The 15,933-nt window shown below is 38.1% G+C and overlaps 1 protein-coding gene across 16 annotated transcripts in view; it reads left to right on the top strand.

Moving 5' to 3' along the window:
• Positions 1-15,933, top strand: part of SYNE1 (spectrin repeat containing nuclear envelope protein 1) — a 290,444-nt gene that overhangs the window by 258,458 nt on the left and 16,053 nt on the right. For 13 of the 16 annotated variants that reach the window (XM_088052487.1, XM_088052491.1, XM_088052493.1 and 10 more), the window contains 8 exons: positions 2,248-2,410; positions 6,067-6,254; positions 7,854-8,004; positions 11,181-11,363; positions 11,757-11,894; positions 12,629-12,820; positions 13,662-13,992; positions 14,831-14,899. In XM_088052487.1, coding sequence (XP_087908613.1) covers positions 2,248-2,410; positions 6,067-6,254; positions 7,854-8,004; positions 11,181-11,363; positions 11,757-11,894; positions 12,629-12,820; positions 13,662-13,992; positions 14,831-14,899 — 1,415 coding nt within the window. The remainder of the gene's footprint in view (positions 1-2,247; positions 2,411-6,066; positions 6,255-7,853; positions 8,005-11,180; positions 11,364-11,756; positions 11,895-12,628; positions 12,821-13,661; positions 13,993-14,830; positions 14,900-15,933) is intronic. The other 3 variants (XM_088052496.1, XM_088052498.1, XM_088052500.1) reach the window with 2 other exon arrangements.

Raw genomic sequence — 15,933 nt, forward strand, 5'->3', positions numbered from 1 at the left:
TGAAAGCAGTGATAGTTGGCCCAGACTATTTTTTATGCTCTGACAGGGATGTACTTCTGTGCAGTTGGCATTTTCTGAATGAAGGACGCTTTATAGTTGTTGCAGGCAAAATGTAGATGAAGTTCAGCACAGAGATTAGAGTACTACACAAATGCAAACAAAAAAATCCCAGTCCAGAGCTCAGTCTTGCAGATGATCGAGTGACATTGCTTCTCCACAGTGCTGACATGACTCACTGTTCCCTTTCCCACTCTAGCAGGCCTGCAAAAGATCAGTAGCATTGAGCCTTTAAAACATAAGCAGAAAATGGGCAGGATTTCTCTCCTTTTAAATAATGTCAGAGGTTGAAAAAAGCTGTATGTGACATCCAGAAGATGATAACAAACCCCAGTCACCCCATGAGCAAGTTTCAGTTGAAACCACAAAACGTTGTATGTAGAACCACAGGTGACAAGGAGATGGCTCCCTCAGTGGGTGTTCTCCTACCATCTCCCCAAGCCTAAAGATATAGCTGTGTTACGAGGTGGCCTCGTGATGAGGACTGAGGCAGTCTTTCAGCATAATTGTATTGACTTCAGTCCTATCATAGACAGATTTACAGATTGCCCAGGTTTTTTTCCAGTTACCAGGTGGGGTTTTTTTTAGAGGTCAAAACCATACAGCTGTTGATCATGAGACTCCATCAAGGAAGCTGTATTTGAGCTGTTCTTAAGGGTTTTTAGCAACAAAGAAACATGGTTTAACCATCTGTGAGCTAAAGAGAGGGCTATAAAGAGAAAAAAAATTGGAAAGACTTTATATTTTTTTTAAGATGACATTCATACCTCTGTGAGTCTCTTAATGATCAGCTGCAACTACTGCTTTCAGTGTGGAAACATGATAAATTTTCTGGTTAGTATTGTGAGAAAAAATGTGAATTGCTTAATTTGAATTATAGGATAGTCAGGTTGCATTTTGTTTCTTTAACAAATTTGGCAATCTGTTATATATTTTTATATTTTTGTTTATAAACAATTTATAAATTATTTATTTAACAAATATGCAATCAATTTAGTAAGTCTGTCCCCAACTGCACTCATCGTTTAAACCTTTATGGTATTGAAACACTTAAGTAGAAGAGCAATAGGAGCATGAAAAAGGACATTACTCGAGATTGTTTTTGGTAGTACACAAACAGGGAGAAAGAGAGAGCATAGAAAAAAATTCAAAATCCACTAATAATGTATGTTATGAAACATGGGGATAGAAAGGAGAGAATTACTGAAGAATGATGTTGCAGTTCAAACAAGTTGAAGGAAAAATTATTGAGATAGGATGAAAGTTTAGTTGAATTTATTCACTCTCTAAGCTTAATGCTCTCTTGATTAAAAAAAAGAAACCACAAACAGAAATCTATTTAGTTTTTCCTGGTCATTGATCTTCCAGGGTCAGGAGTCCAAGAAAAATACTAGTTAGAAATCACTATGCAGTTCTGTTCCAATTTCATCTGTTTAAACCTGAAATAGTCCAATAATACCAACTTAATACCTTGGGATTCAAGAATTCCTCCCAAGTTCTAAACTGAGCTTCTTGCTCTGAAACTTATTTATTCAAGGACAAGTCTTCACCTTGGCACAGGTTGCCCAGAGAGGTTGCAGATGTCCCATCCCTAGGAGTGTTCAAGGTCAGGCTGGACGGGGCTCTGAACAGCTTGATCTAGTTGAGGATGTCCCTGCTCATTGCAGAGCAGGTGGACTAGATAACTTTTAGAGATCCCTTCCAACCCAAATCTTCTCTGTTACTTAGTTCAGTGTTTTCATGGTTGTGAAAAAGGCCTGTTCACTCAGTGCACTCTCCCACAAGTACAGGATAAGTTATTTGTACTCTAAGAATAACAGTTGTCATCTATTAGTCAAATACACAACTAAATTACTTAGATTTTTTGGGGGGTTTGATGTATGTGAGCTCATTAATTTAAAAAAATCAAAAAACCACCAAAAACTTTTCTTAACAAATATTAAAGTCAACTGATAAAGGTACAGAAGGTTTGAAAATGTTGTGTGGCATTAGTAAGCACTCAATTTTTCTTGACCAGCAGCTATGAATGCAGGACTCTGCACATATAATATACTTCTGTCACATAATAAAGGAAGACTTTACAACAGAACTCGCTATCTAAGTGAAGTTTCTCTGAAAACTTCTTGAATCATGCTGTGAAAAGTTTTCTTCAGGGTGTACTCAATACTGCCTTTGTTTTTTTCTTTACAGGGTAAAGAAGTTGAAGGAAACCCTCATTGCAGTGCAGCAGCTGGATAAAAACATGAGTAGTCTGAGATCTTGGCTTGCCCACATTGAGTCAGAGCTGTCCAAACCCATCGTCTATGAAACTTGTGACTCTGAGGAGATACAAAGGAAGCTAAATGAGCAGCAGGTAAAATACAGCACACTTAACAGGTGAACAGTGACATGGGGAGAGCCAGAGTGTTCTTGGGCTGCCCACAACCAGTGCAGTTGAGGGGGCATGAGGCAAAATGGTTAAATATCAAGGCAAGTGGTACTTACTGTGTCACTTATAGAGCCTTCTGCTGGCCTTGACATCGAATCCACCAGGAGCTGGGTGACATTTCCAAGAAAGGTAAGGCACCAAGAGATGTAACCTGAACGAGTTATTGCAATTGTTTTCCTTTGGGGCTTGTGGTTTTTGTTTGTTTGAATTGTCTGTTCCCTGAGGCAAAACTGACACCTATTAGACCTTGCAAATTTTTCAAATGCTTGAAAATTGTTGGTTTTAGCAACCTTTCTAACTCAGTTTTATTTTGCAGCTTGTTTGAGAGTCACTTTGCACGCAAAGATGCATGAGCTAGCTATACATGTGAAGTTAAAATTGATTGGTTTATACTACACAAAGCCTTTATGCAGTGCTAGATGAAAATGTGTAGAAAAATTTGAAGTCAGCCAGTTTTTGGCATTGAAACTAATGTTACTTCTAAGATGATTTACTATTCTTTCTGCTTCCTGTTCCACTTCACTACCCAGTGCAGTTTTACCTAGAAGCACATTGCTGGAGAGAATGGTTGTCCTTTGTGTTCATGTTGGTTATTTATTGGCAAAAATACCTTTCTGTTGCCCACTGGAGATGAGTTAGATGTTCTCCTCGGTCCTTTCTCCGGAGGAGAAAGAAATGTGTGGGAAAAGGAAACACAGGATATTTTGTGGATAATTTATGAAGAGTACAAATGGGCATTTTGCTCCTTTAAGCTGAGGGTAAAACTGACAGCCAAGTACTCCCTCAGAGATTCTTCCAGCTCCTCAACCGATTTGCTAGTTCTCTGTTCAGAATTACTTATTAATATTTTATATGGAATTTACATAGGGATAATAATTTATAGCACAGAAGTGTCACTAATGAATGGTGTTTCTGACACAATAAAGTGCTGGGAAGGGCTAAACATTGCTATCAACAAGGTAGACAGTTGAGATTATGTACTAGAATCCCTGTGTGCAGATATCCCATAGTTTGTTACAGCCACTTCTTGGGGGTTTTATTTTGGGCACAGAGACTGGTATATCTCTGCCTTCCACTGTTTTCTTGTGGTGACAGCAGGCAGTGACGTTCTGTAGAAGTGAGAGTGGTTTAATCTGAACTCTAAAGGGGAGAAATAGAAGTGAATCTTACAATGGGAGGATGCCATATTTGGAAATACAGTGATGATTTGATAATGGTACAAGATATGGTTATAATAATAATAATAATAATTTTAAAAACCTATCCACTTCCAATGCATGGCAACCAGTATTTTTATTAGTTGGAGGCTATATCACTATCCACCACACCTCAGAAGGCTACCTCCTCTCTAAATACTTTGTTCCTTCTCTCTTCTCCTAGTGACTTTGTGTTCTTTTCCATGTCTGACCTTCCACTGAGGTCATGTTGTCTTCCCAGTTGTTCATATGCAAAATCAGGTTAAAAAACGTTGTGTTGTGAAAGAGGAGGGACAAATTCCATTTATGAAATTCCATTATCTACTTTTCAGCATCTGCTTTAGCCAAGCATTAGCTTTGCAGATTGCTGGTCTCTAGTGAAATTAAAAATGCAGTTGAATCTGAATATCCTGGGGCAGGTAGTGTATCTTCAATGCAGTGTTTTCGTGGGGTAATGAACTTAATTTAAAGGATACTTGTTTATTTATTTTCTCAATCTTCAATCTCTTGAAGTGTGGAAAGGTGATGTTTGCTTCTGGGCAAATAAAGTAAAAAAAAGAGGTTTTGTATAGGTGACAGCAGTGCATAAAAGTGACACTCCTTTGTGAACTAACCCAAAGGCTTAATGTTCTCTAATAAACATAATAAATTTTGAAATCTGGGAAATAAATATTAGACTGTGGAGAAGAAATAGGCATTGCTTGTGGAAATGTTCTGTAGGTGAATAAAAAAAGTGTAATTCTTAGGAATGCTCAGGACCCACAGTTCTCACTACTGCTTTACTCCACAACATTAGAAAGGCGATCATGTTACCTGAACTTACTTAACCTCAAGTCTCATAGCTGTCTGGAGTGTGTGTTTCATAAAGTATGACATCTGAATATAGTATCCACCTTTCTATAATATTTCAGGGCAGATAGAAAGAAAAATAAACACTTTGACATCACAGTGAAAGTATTTTTCAGGCAAGTGAAGTGAGAGGGCCATTGCCAAGGAAGAAAAGATTGTGATTTTCCACTTGATGTTCTCAAGTAGATGTTCACAAAATAACTTTCTAGTTGAGAAGATGAACTAGATTACTTAAGTGAAACCCCAGTTTTTACAAACAAAAACAACAACAAAAAAAAAGGTCCACCTTGATCTATTTCCCATTTCTTGAGTATTTTAATTCAGCATTTAGATCTCATTTCCCATGTCATGTTGCTATCTTTAAGAAAAGTTCATTTCAGTTAGACCTTTAAATATGTGTAGGCACAGTATATTGACACTGTATTTCCCTTTGAATGCCACAGTTTACTTCAATTGCAAAATTATAGAGCAGTTTATCTCTACTTATCCTCAAGCTGCCATATTTTCCTACATAAACCTCCACATCTCTAATTCTCCTATTGGTTCCTTCCTTCATCTGAATCAGAATTGAACCTAGTATTCTAGATGCAATATAGCACTTTCTGATGTAGTTATACTAGTATTTCTTTGTCACAATTGGAATTAGGTTGTCTTGGCTTTATTATTGTCCATACTAATTTTTTCCATGTAATATTCTGATTTATTACAAGTGTTGACAAAAGCAGAGTTTCTTTTCATTTCATTGATCCAACAGCAACAGCCAATTAATCACTTTTGTGGTTTGTCTTAACTTAAATCAGGAGATCAAAACTAAGGTGAAATATTAATTCTAGAGGAAACATTATCATCAGTGTAGAACAAATCATTGAAACCAAGAAACCACCAGGAAATATAATACTGATCACGTGTAGTAAGTTCTAAGACGATGTGAGTGCATTTTTCCTTAGGTGTCTGGAATTTTCATTTTCCATCTCCAGTGAAAATATTATAGAACTGGAAACTTGAAGGAAGAAAAATCTCCTACACATGCACTGTTCAACATGTGCTATTGCCAATCTCCTTGTCAAACATGCCGCTTTGGAGCTATCTCGCCTGCAACATGTTCATGAAGGGTCCCTCCACCAAATCCCTGCAGTACATAAGAATGTATTTCCTTGTCACACTTCTCTTACTAACTTCTGCTTTACATTCTCTGTGATAATGGGAAAGGCTGAGAATAATTTTACCATTTATTGGTGATGTTGATTAAATGTGTGTGAAAGATGCTCAGCTGAGCATGCAAAGCTCTGGCAGTTTGTCCCAGTTAATGGTTTGGTGTACGTAGTCTCTGGGAGAGCTGTGCATGCTGCCAGATTCTCCTGGCCTCATTGATAACATTGCATCACCATTTGCGTAGATGCACTCTCAGATGGTATTACTGGATGTTTTTCTTATGTTTGCAAGCTTTTTTCTTGTTTTAAGTAAGTGGAAGATAAATACATTAGCATGGATGTATGTTTTACAATTTCTCTTAAGAACTAATCTCTTCACCTGCAGGAACTCCAGAGGGACATAGAGAAACACAGCACTGGCGTGGCATCTGTTCTCAATCTGTGTGAAGTACTTCTTCATGACTGTGATGCTTGTGCCACAGAAGCAGAATGTGACTCTATCCAGCAGGCTACACGCAATTTGGATAGGAGGTGGAGAAATATCTGTGCAATGTCAATGGAAAGGCGACTTAAGTAAGTCTAAAACACCTACAGATTAGTCTTTCCTTCCACAGGCAGAAATACAAGAGTGTAAGGTTTAGAAAAAGATCAAGCACTGAGTAGAATCCAATATCTGCTATGCCTCTATGAAAAAAGTGAAATTTCGGGTTGCACATGCCTTTATACAAAGTACAGATAATCTTCAAATTTCACTCACAAGTCATTCAATAGAATGATTTATTATTTCCCGTACTTCACAGTTACGATGAGAGAGAAGCTAGAGAAAGTTTAGATGATAGCAATGACTCTGAGATTTAGAAAACATGAAAAAGAGAGGTTGTAATACTTAAATTGACACAAGAACTACCGAGATTGATGGGAAGCTAGTTACTGAATGGGTGGAAAGTTATTCCAGATACTAGGGTTTATATGTAGCTAGTGTTCCTCAGCAGTTTCTCTTATGTCTGATTTTGTTCATTTGGAAGAATTTTTAGGACTGAGCATGTACATGGAATTTCTTCACCTGTCCACATTAGCTGTGCTGAGCAAATGAGGGCCACAACACCCAGGATTCTTGGGTGTAATCTGGGTAACTGCACATGCTTAGACAATCATATCCAGAAGGTTCATTGTTTTCTATTCCCACACAGCATAGTTTGTTGATTTCAACAGCAGTAATGATGTAGGTTAATGATGTGGGGCTATGCTGTGTACTGTGTGCTGACTTAGTAATGAGACATGTTAACAGATTTAAACTCCTGTATTTAAGATATTTTCTTAAACTTTTTAAGTTATGAAGCTTATTTATGATATGTTCATACAGTCATATAAAAACTAGGAACAACTTGATGTTTCAAAATGCTGAATTGAACTTTTTATGATCTTTAATTTTGTGGGATAGTCTTAATGTGTTTACTAATGTGGATTTCTTTATTTTATGCAAAACATTTATTGCTTGTAGGTTTGAATCTATATCCACAGATTCATACGTTAAGTAATTTTATACAATTGCCATGGAAATTCTTGAATTATATATCTTGAAGTATATATCTATAAGTTCTATGTTAAAAGTTCTACTTATAACTACATTTATAAGTTCTGTCTTCCACATTGTCTATGAACGTGCATGGCTTTCGTAACTTTGTGTCCAACACATCAATTCAGAACTGCATGGAACTCCTTTTTACTTTCTTAGAATGTACACATTATGCTTTAGTGGATTTGTACTGGTAAGTTAACTGAGCTATCAGTATTTAGGATCTTTATTGTACTAGAAACAGTTATTTGTATTACAGAGCAACTTTGCTGATGTCACTGGCACTGCATTTCAGAAGTTATTTAGTGTGTGCTCAGCTTTTTAGAGCTTCTATTACAAACATAAAACTTTTTTAAATACTGATTCCAAAATTAGATGCATTAAAAAAAAAAAAAAAAAGCCTTCATCTTATTCTATCTTAGTCTGGAACGAGCCAGCCTTCCCTGTGGTCTGTTGAACAGTCTGGCTGGCAGAGTTAGATTATTAGTTATTGTCTAGTGCAGTGCTAGTTTGCTGTTGCAGATGACAGGTTCAAGTTCTGTCGGTCAACTGGCCATCAGTCCAAGCATTCCCTAATTTTCCGTTATCTGTTGCAGAATTGAAGAGACCTGGCGGCTATGGCAAAAATTTTTGGATGACTACTCTAGATTTGAAGAGTGGCTAAAAGCCTCTGAGAGGACAGCTGCTTTCCCAAGCTCCTCTGGTGTGCTTTACACTGTTGCTAAGGAAGAGCTGAAGAAATTTGAGGTGATTTATAGTGGTTGAAATTCAATACCTACTGATCACATTGCAGCAGCCAGCTGGTGTTCTTCCATCCTATAACCAAGTTACAGCAGATGCTGTATTAATAAAGTGGAGTTGATGATTTTGTAGCTGTCTTCAGTGGCAGGTTGCTAAGATGAAATGGCAGTGGAAGGTGGCAACTGGAAGTGCCTCCACTGTTCACAAAAGCTAGATGCCTCACCTTTTTTTATTTCTGCAGCTTTTTTAATGTCTAGTCAGTCATTGTTCCAGAGCCTTCCTAAGTCTCTCTTCACCAAGTAACTCTTCAAATGCATGCTGTATGTTCTAGCTTTTGCTTTGATTTTATCCCTCCTCTTTTTTCCATAACTCTCTGAAGCCAGCTCTCTGAAGCACTGGTATGATGCAGAATATCCCAACTTTGGATTCTTATACATGAAATTCATGTTCATGCAAATATTGTTGTATGTCCACATGGTGTCCCCTGTGATTTAAAAAAATTAAGCATGCTTAAAAACTGACAAGATGTCCCTTTGGTCGGTGCTTAGGAGCGTGTTAAATGACTCTGTTGTGTCCACTGCAGTGGGAGGGCTTGTCTCATAGTTACAAGGGATTGTAAACCTGTGTGTAAAGCATACACACACATTGCCTGGTGAGTCACAGAGGAAAATCTTTTGCTTGGATTCATATTTGCAGAGTATATCAAGCTGGGAGAGAAGAAAGAGAACAAATTACTTAGGCAATTCAGTAAACAGACACTGTAAAGTATTTGCTGTGAAGAAGAAATGCAAATTTTAAACAATGTCTAAGCACAATTGATAGGTTTTGGTTTAACAGTTAAATCAAAACTGTGAAGTACTGTGTTCTATAATTGGCATTGACATTTATGAATGTACTGGCCAGGTTTTGGTTTTACACAGACTTCATTATGGCCAGGTAGATTGCCATAGTATAGAAATGTGAATTGCTTCCTGGTCACAAATACTCTGCCTCAGACATCTTTCCCATTGTCCCTTTATGTGGTGATCAGGATTTAAATCTCCTATTTAGTGTCTCTCTGTATGAGAAGCCATACCACAAGTGTATTGACTCTTTGATTTTTACAGCTGAATTGACTTTGCCCAAAGTCTATTTCATTGAACCTCAGCTGTTATGGTAATCTTTCCTCTGCAGCAGACCTGTGGATTTTTTACTGTCTATAGTGTCAGCAGGAACAAGATGCAAAGAGAACAGTGTAGCCTCTCAAAAATCTTCCTTTCCCTGTATTTTGGTTCTTTCTCTTTTTTCCTTCTTTTTTTTTTTTTTTTTATCCTTTTTCTCCTGAGCACCTGATTTCTTTGCCTACCAAACAGTAGGAAGGTAGTATTCAAATCCAGTGGCATTCAATAGCTTTACTGTGAATTCAGTATGAAGTCAGCCACTTAAAAATACTAACAGAAGCAGGTTTCTGCTTTAACTAGGCATTTTTTCTAATTTTATTTTCTTCTCCATATCTGCACTTTAATTAAAAAACACAACAACACATAACAAAAAGAGCTCATCAGACCATATAGGAACCTTTCAGTTCTTCAGCATAGATGTCAGAGATGGCTCTCACTGACTTCACTATACAAACCAAACTCCTTCCTCTCCAGTAGTTTGTGGAGAAATGAAAAGAGGTTACAGGAGGGAATGCAACAGATGAATTCTTGTGTAGCCGAGAGGAAAAAATGGGAGGCAAATAAACAGCTGTTCTTGTGCTGCACAAGGCTTGGTAACAGGTGAAACAACAATTGCACGCTTAGATTTCATGACTCTAGTAAATACAGTCAGAATTGTACCTCCAATATAGGAATACTTGTGCAGTTGTAAATTAATTCAGTTCTACTGATCATTTAACCGTAGCTCCAAGTGCTATTGCTCTTTTTTGGGTGTCCTCTACCCAGTTTGATGGTCTTTCAAAGAAGAGAATAATTATGTTGAGAGGACTCTACAGAATTTGGTCCTTTTTCCAGCCAGTTCCTTTACTTCTTTCTCTGGTATTACAGCAGAAATGTGCTTATTTAATTTCTAGCTTTGAATGGTACAGTATGAAGTGTATATCTTTTTATGTAGAAAACTCACATGTTTGATTAAACTTTCTCTACACAAGTATATTACCTATCCCAGTTCTACAGTCCTCATTAAGGGAGGTGTCTAGTTTTGGAAGAGATTGTCTGTTTTATTGCATTGTGAGGAATATGAGACGGCAAATTTGGAGAACTACAGTGGAATCCAAACCCTACTTGTATTCAAGAGAGAGCTGGTGTAGTCTAGGTTCTTAGGTCTTGCTTTGACTGCTTTTCTATTTTGGTGATGTGACAAGATAAAAACAAGTAGATTTTTGGAAAAATGTTCTGGTGGTGGTCATAGTAGTGGTAATAGTAGTATTAATTCAGTAATTTCTTTACAAGGTGCTTCCTCCAAGTTTCATGATTGCTAGTCACAGCATAAAAGCCATGGACTGTCACCTGTGCACCTCAGCTGTGTCTCTGTGGCTCATGTAACAGCAGAGCAAGCACCAAAAATACGTGGTGCAAACATTTGCCCAGACATAAGCTGGCATGGATATTTGTGACATTTTCTTTTCTGTGAATATTTTAAGATAAAACTTACTTGCACACCAGTATACTAAAGAGATGTCTCATTTAGTATTGTGTTTCAGAATAAACAATTGCTCAAATCACTTCAATTTGAATTTGCATTTCAGCAAGTTCAGTATGTGAAAAGAAATACAATGAAGCCACAGGAATCTTGGATTTCTGTTCCTTTTTTTTTTAAAGAGTTTCATGTTCATTGTTTGTACTTCTGTTCTCAAATACGAAAGCACATAATTTTGCAGAAAGATAAGCCAGTTTTTTTGCACTTTTGCCTTTGCAATGGATATTCATGTTGCAATTTCTCTTTCAGTGAACCATGTCAGTTCTATAAACTTTTTTGAGGGATTTTTTGGAGGGGTTTTTGGTTTTTTGGTTTAGCTTTTTTTAATCAGAAGACAGCATCTCTATAGGGTGTCCCTCAGGAGATGTCTCCAGCTAGTGGAATTTATTGGCTTACGTAAGTCAGAGTGCAGAAGAAGGGTCAAAATAAAGCAAGAGATCTATATATGTGTCCCATTTTCAGTATCAAAATTCTGAAGGTATCTTTTGTTCATGCTGCTTTAGGCTTTCCAGAGACAAGTGCATGAAAGCCTGACTCAGCTGGAGCTGATCAATAAGCAGTATCGGCGCCTGGCACGGGAGAACCGCACTGACTCCAATGGCAGCCTCAAGCAGATGGTTCATGAGGGGAACCAGAGATGGGACAATCTACAAAAGCGAGTTACCTCCATCCTGCGCAGGCTAAAAGTATTTCTCCATTTTTAAGATTTCAATTTCACTACTCTAGTTGCACATCAAGGGTACTTGAGCAGCTTTCAGTTTAATGCATTTGCACAGTGTTTTTGAGTGGGTTTCTACCTTTGGAAGAGAAAGGAAGCTCATCAGTTCACTTAGTCTAAAGACTGTAGGCAGATGCTTGGTAACATCAAACACCATCTTCCTCACAGAAGATAGCTTTCATAGGTCAGCTAATTGCAGCTTGAGATGGTGTTACTTAAAAAGGAACCTTAGAAAGCATATAGGAAAGAAGGTGTACTGAGTTTAAATTTGGTTTGATGGGGATGAAATTCACTTCCCTACTATTGCTGGGGGTTTTCATGTTTCTGGTCATTACATGCCACTCAATTTTCCACCCTCCAGCATTTTATTGGCCAGCGGGAAGAGTTTGAAACAGCACGTGACAACATCCTGGTATGGCTAACAGAGATGGACCTGCAGCTGACCAACATCGAGCATTTCTCAGAGTGTGATGTCCAAGCAAAGATAAAGCAACTTAAGGTAAAGAATGATTGGGTAGTTACAGAAGGAGGGATGAAAGAAGCAGGGGAAAAACCCATGCATGGTGGGAAAAGAATTTCAAGAAACATTATGCAGAAATGCTGCCTCATGTGGTTCCTTAACTTGCAGGCGGAGACTTCAGCCTCAAAAGTTATGAGTTATGTCAGATTCCAATATGTGCTTTTCTGTCAAAATAAAAGACCTCTGATTTGTGAAAAATTAAAAAAGAAAAACTAGGGGCGATAGCATACTTTCCCTCATCAAAATAGGAAATATTAATAAAAAATATTTATGTAAGGTCTCCATTATTGCTTATATCTAATAATTACTACATTTCTCAACCATTTCTGCATCAGAAAACTCCTTATCTGGAGAGAACAATACCAAATGTCACATTATCCAAAAATCCACTGTGCTAGGTTTAGTATCTGTGCTCATTCTAGACATTTGGTCATTGACATGGCTTGTTTAGAGAAGAGTTTTCTTTCCAAATGCAACAAGTAAGGAATGAGATGGTAAACCATGAAGTATCACTGGTTTTGGCTTGAAAGACTGTGGAATGCTAAATTTAATTTAATTGCTCATTGTTGCTCATAACAAGAGTATTTGGCACAATCCCTGTTTGTTACCCACACCATTCTTTCTGAAAAACTCTTTAAGACTCACATCTTTAATTACCCAGACTGTTGTCATGTTGATTTTATTGTTAAGGCAAGAGCTTTTCTTTTACACAGGCTTTCCAGCAAGAAATTTCCCTGAACAACAACAAAATTGAGCAGATAATTGTGCAAGGTGAGCAGCTCATTGAGAAAAGTGAGCCCCTGGATGCAGCTGTGATTGAAGAAGAGCTAGATGAGCTGCGTCGTTACTGCCAAGAGGTCTTCGGGCGTGTGGAGCGCTATCACAAGAAACTTATCCGCCTTCCTGTGTGTATACTTACATATATTTTTACTTGTTTGGTTCATTGCCATTTTACAAGTGTGAGAGTGAGGAAAGATATTGAATTGAAACCTAAGTAACTTTCCAAAAGTCCAGTGGTTAAATTTTGTTGCAACCCTGACCATCCGCCTCCCTTCCATTACATGCTATTTGTGTCCTGTTCAGAGAGCAAACTGGGATTTCTGTAAATCATCATGAAAATCCATGCAAATTAGAGATGGGAGTAGCACTGTGGTACTGGTCATAAGAACATCTCTCTGCACTGTCACATAGTTTGACTGGCAGCTTAGTGAGTTGTTTTTTTCCAAAAAATGGAATGAAAAGTTTTCTCCTCAGAAGAGACAGAAATTTGTCTCCAGAATTTAACACAAGCTCAAAGGCAAAAAAAGGAAACAAAAGGAGAAAGTGAAAGGAAAAAAATTTGGTAGCTGAAGTCCTACTTAATGAAAGGAACAAAATCCAGGGATTTCAAAATATTAAATAACATAGTGAGAGAAATACGATAAAGATCACTTATTCCTTCTATTACTTGATTCCAGAGGTTTTTCTAAATTAATATTTGCATTGAAGTAACATCAGTAAAATTCTGGAGATACTTGCTTTAAGTGAGACTTTATGTGCCTCAAGTAATTAAAATGAGCTTGCACTTTGATCTCCTTTGTTATGGCGGCTTTTTAGTACAACTTAAAAATAATTAAGGGAAAGAGCAAAATGAAAACCCCACCAGTGTGCCTGTCACCTAATGCTGCTTTGTCTCACTGACCCAGGCTGACCATGCACTGCCTCTGCACGTTTCATTGATGGCTTCTGTTTGCATTATGCTTCTAGCTAACAGATGACGAGCACGACCTCTCTGACAGAGAGGTGGATCTGGATGAATCAGCAGATCTCTCTGACATACGCTGGCATGACAAATCTGCGGACAGCGTTCTCTCCCCGCACCCTTCTTCCAACCTTTCGCTGCCTCTTTCCCAGCCGCTGAGGAGTGAGCGATCGGGGCGAGATACCCCTGCGAGCGTGGACTCCATCCCCCTGGAGTGGGATCATGACTACGACCTTAGCAGGGACCTGGAGACAGCTGTTTCACGGGCACTGCACTCAGAAGAAGACAGAGGACAAGAAAAGGACTTCTACCTGAGAGGAGCAGCTGGCATAGCAGGTACAGTGGTGGACTGAGTGCTCTGTTTTCTCCGAGTAAAAAAAAGGCAGATGTTACATGTGTGATTATGTGGCCAAGATTCTCATGGAAAAGTACTTTAAATAGTCCCTGGTGACTTTAAATAGTGTTTCCTAAGTGATCCCAGTGGTCCTCTGGCCTTAGTGATGGAGATTCCTGGATGACGACAGCCTTGGAAAATGGCAGAGGCGTATATGATATGGCAGGGAATTGGCTGTGTATCTGTGCGTGAGGCCTGCCAGATGGGATATGTCATCTGTAACAGCTCTGTGTCCTAAGTTATTCTGACTAGAAGAAACCATACTGGATATGGCAAAAAGTGCAGAACAAACTAATGAAGAAATGCTGTGGGAGAGACCTGCAGAGAAAATCATCAAGTGTTTAAGTAAATCCTAAGTCTGCCCTGATGCAGGCAAGACTCCAGCAAATGAGTGTTTAGCCTGAGGTAGGATCTTTGGTCTTGTTCTCCAGTGAAGCTGGAAATCCTTTCTAAATGTTTGTGCTTTGTCTTACAAATCTTAACAAGTGGGGGTGCCCCAATGAAGCTAGTTGTGGGATAAGACGTACCAGTGTATTTTACTCTGATCTTGTGGCTGTCTTTTGCGTTCCAGGTCATTGCTCTGGAAACAGTCAGGTTTGCCTGGGTCTTAAGAGACTTTGTAGCAGCCTCCCTGTGTTTCAGTCTTCATCTTTTTCCTTCTCCAGAGAGAATGTTTGCTATTGGAACAATTTATTTAATCCATCCCGTGAAAAGGACTCCTGCTGTAAGGAGACGGCCATTGCTGAGCCATCAATTCAGATTGTGCTTTTATTTTTTCAGACGTTGAGATCCCTGAAACTCTAGAGGCCTATGTAACACTCACAGAAAACGCCCTCAAAAATATCTCTGGTAGGCATCATAAAAGACTAAGCTTAGCCAGATGCAAAAACCACAACGTGCAAGCGTAACTTCTTTCTCTTCTCCTATCATCTGCTATTTTCTCACAACTTACAAGATAAATATTTCTTACATAGCAGCATTGGCATATTAACTTAGAAGTAACCTCCTGCTTTACTACTGCACTTAAAGGTACAACTGGGGGCATGGATGAAACAACGATGTCTGAAGTATTAGCTCTCCCACCTTGGCTAAGTAAGCTAAACAGATCTGATTGGTCTTTTTCCTGTGGTGTCCATCAGCTGTACTTAATACATTGTTACATCTTAAGGCAGAAGGAAAAAATGTAGAACAATACCTATTTTTTCAGGTTTGCATTTATTTTTTTTTTTAATGCAGCCACATCAGCACACAAATATAAACTTTAAGGTTAGTTGTTTTATGTGATCAAAATGTCAAGTCGAGGTACTGTCTTTATCTTAGTCTCATACCTTAGACAATTATTTTCTTTTCTCATTGCAGAAGACTAAACCTTCTGTCTCATTTGTTTGCTGACTCTCTTGGAGGAAATAGATGCATTTGCACATATATTTTCTCATGATTTCACAGTTTCCCGCTTTTTAAGTAATGACTTCTTTGCAAAAGCAAACAATTAAAATCTTAGTGTCTGTGACACAAGCCTCAGGTTCACCATACATTTTTATTTACCCCCCAAATTAGTGAAATAATATTATTGATTAAGGGTATAAGTAATAGCAGCACTTATGGAAAAAATGTGTTTAGTTTTCTGACCCATGAAAATTTTTTTAATGAGTGAAAAGCGATGTTGAGCACTCTGTCCTGTCCATTTGGGGTGAGGTTGTATTTTATATGAAAAAAGATTAATCATCCAAGAGGCTCCGCTTTCTGTAATTAGGTGGATAGAAGGCTCTCTTTCTCTATTCATGTTTTTAATTGTGTCTTTATGAATAAATTCAAACTGTCTTTGTAAACAGATGGAAATCAGACATAGTGATAGAACATGGATAAGAAGAATCTAGCGCGGT

Source organism: Pseudopodoces humilis, chromosome 3 (assembly GCF_049639895.1).
Source record: "Pseudopodoces humilis isolate 2021_Gansu_Grassland_sample_001 chromosome 3, ASM4963989v1, whole genome shotgun sequence".
NCBI classification, from domain to species: Eukaryota; Metazoa; Chordata; class Aves; order Passeriformes; family Paridae; genus Pseudopodoces; species Pseudopodoces humilis.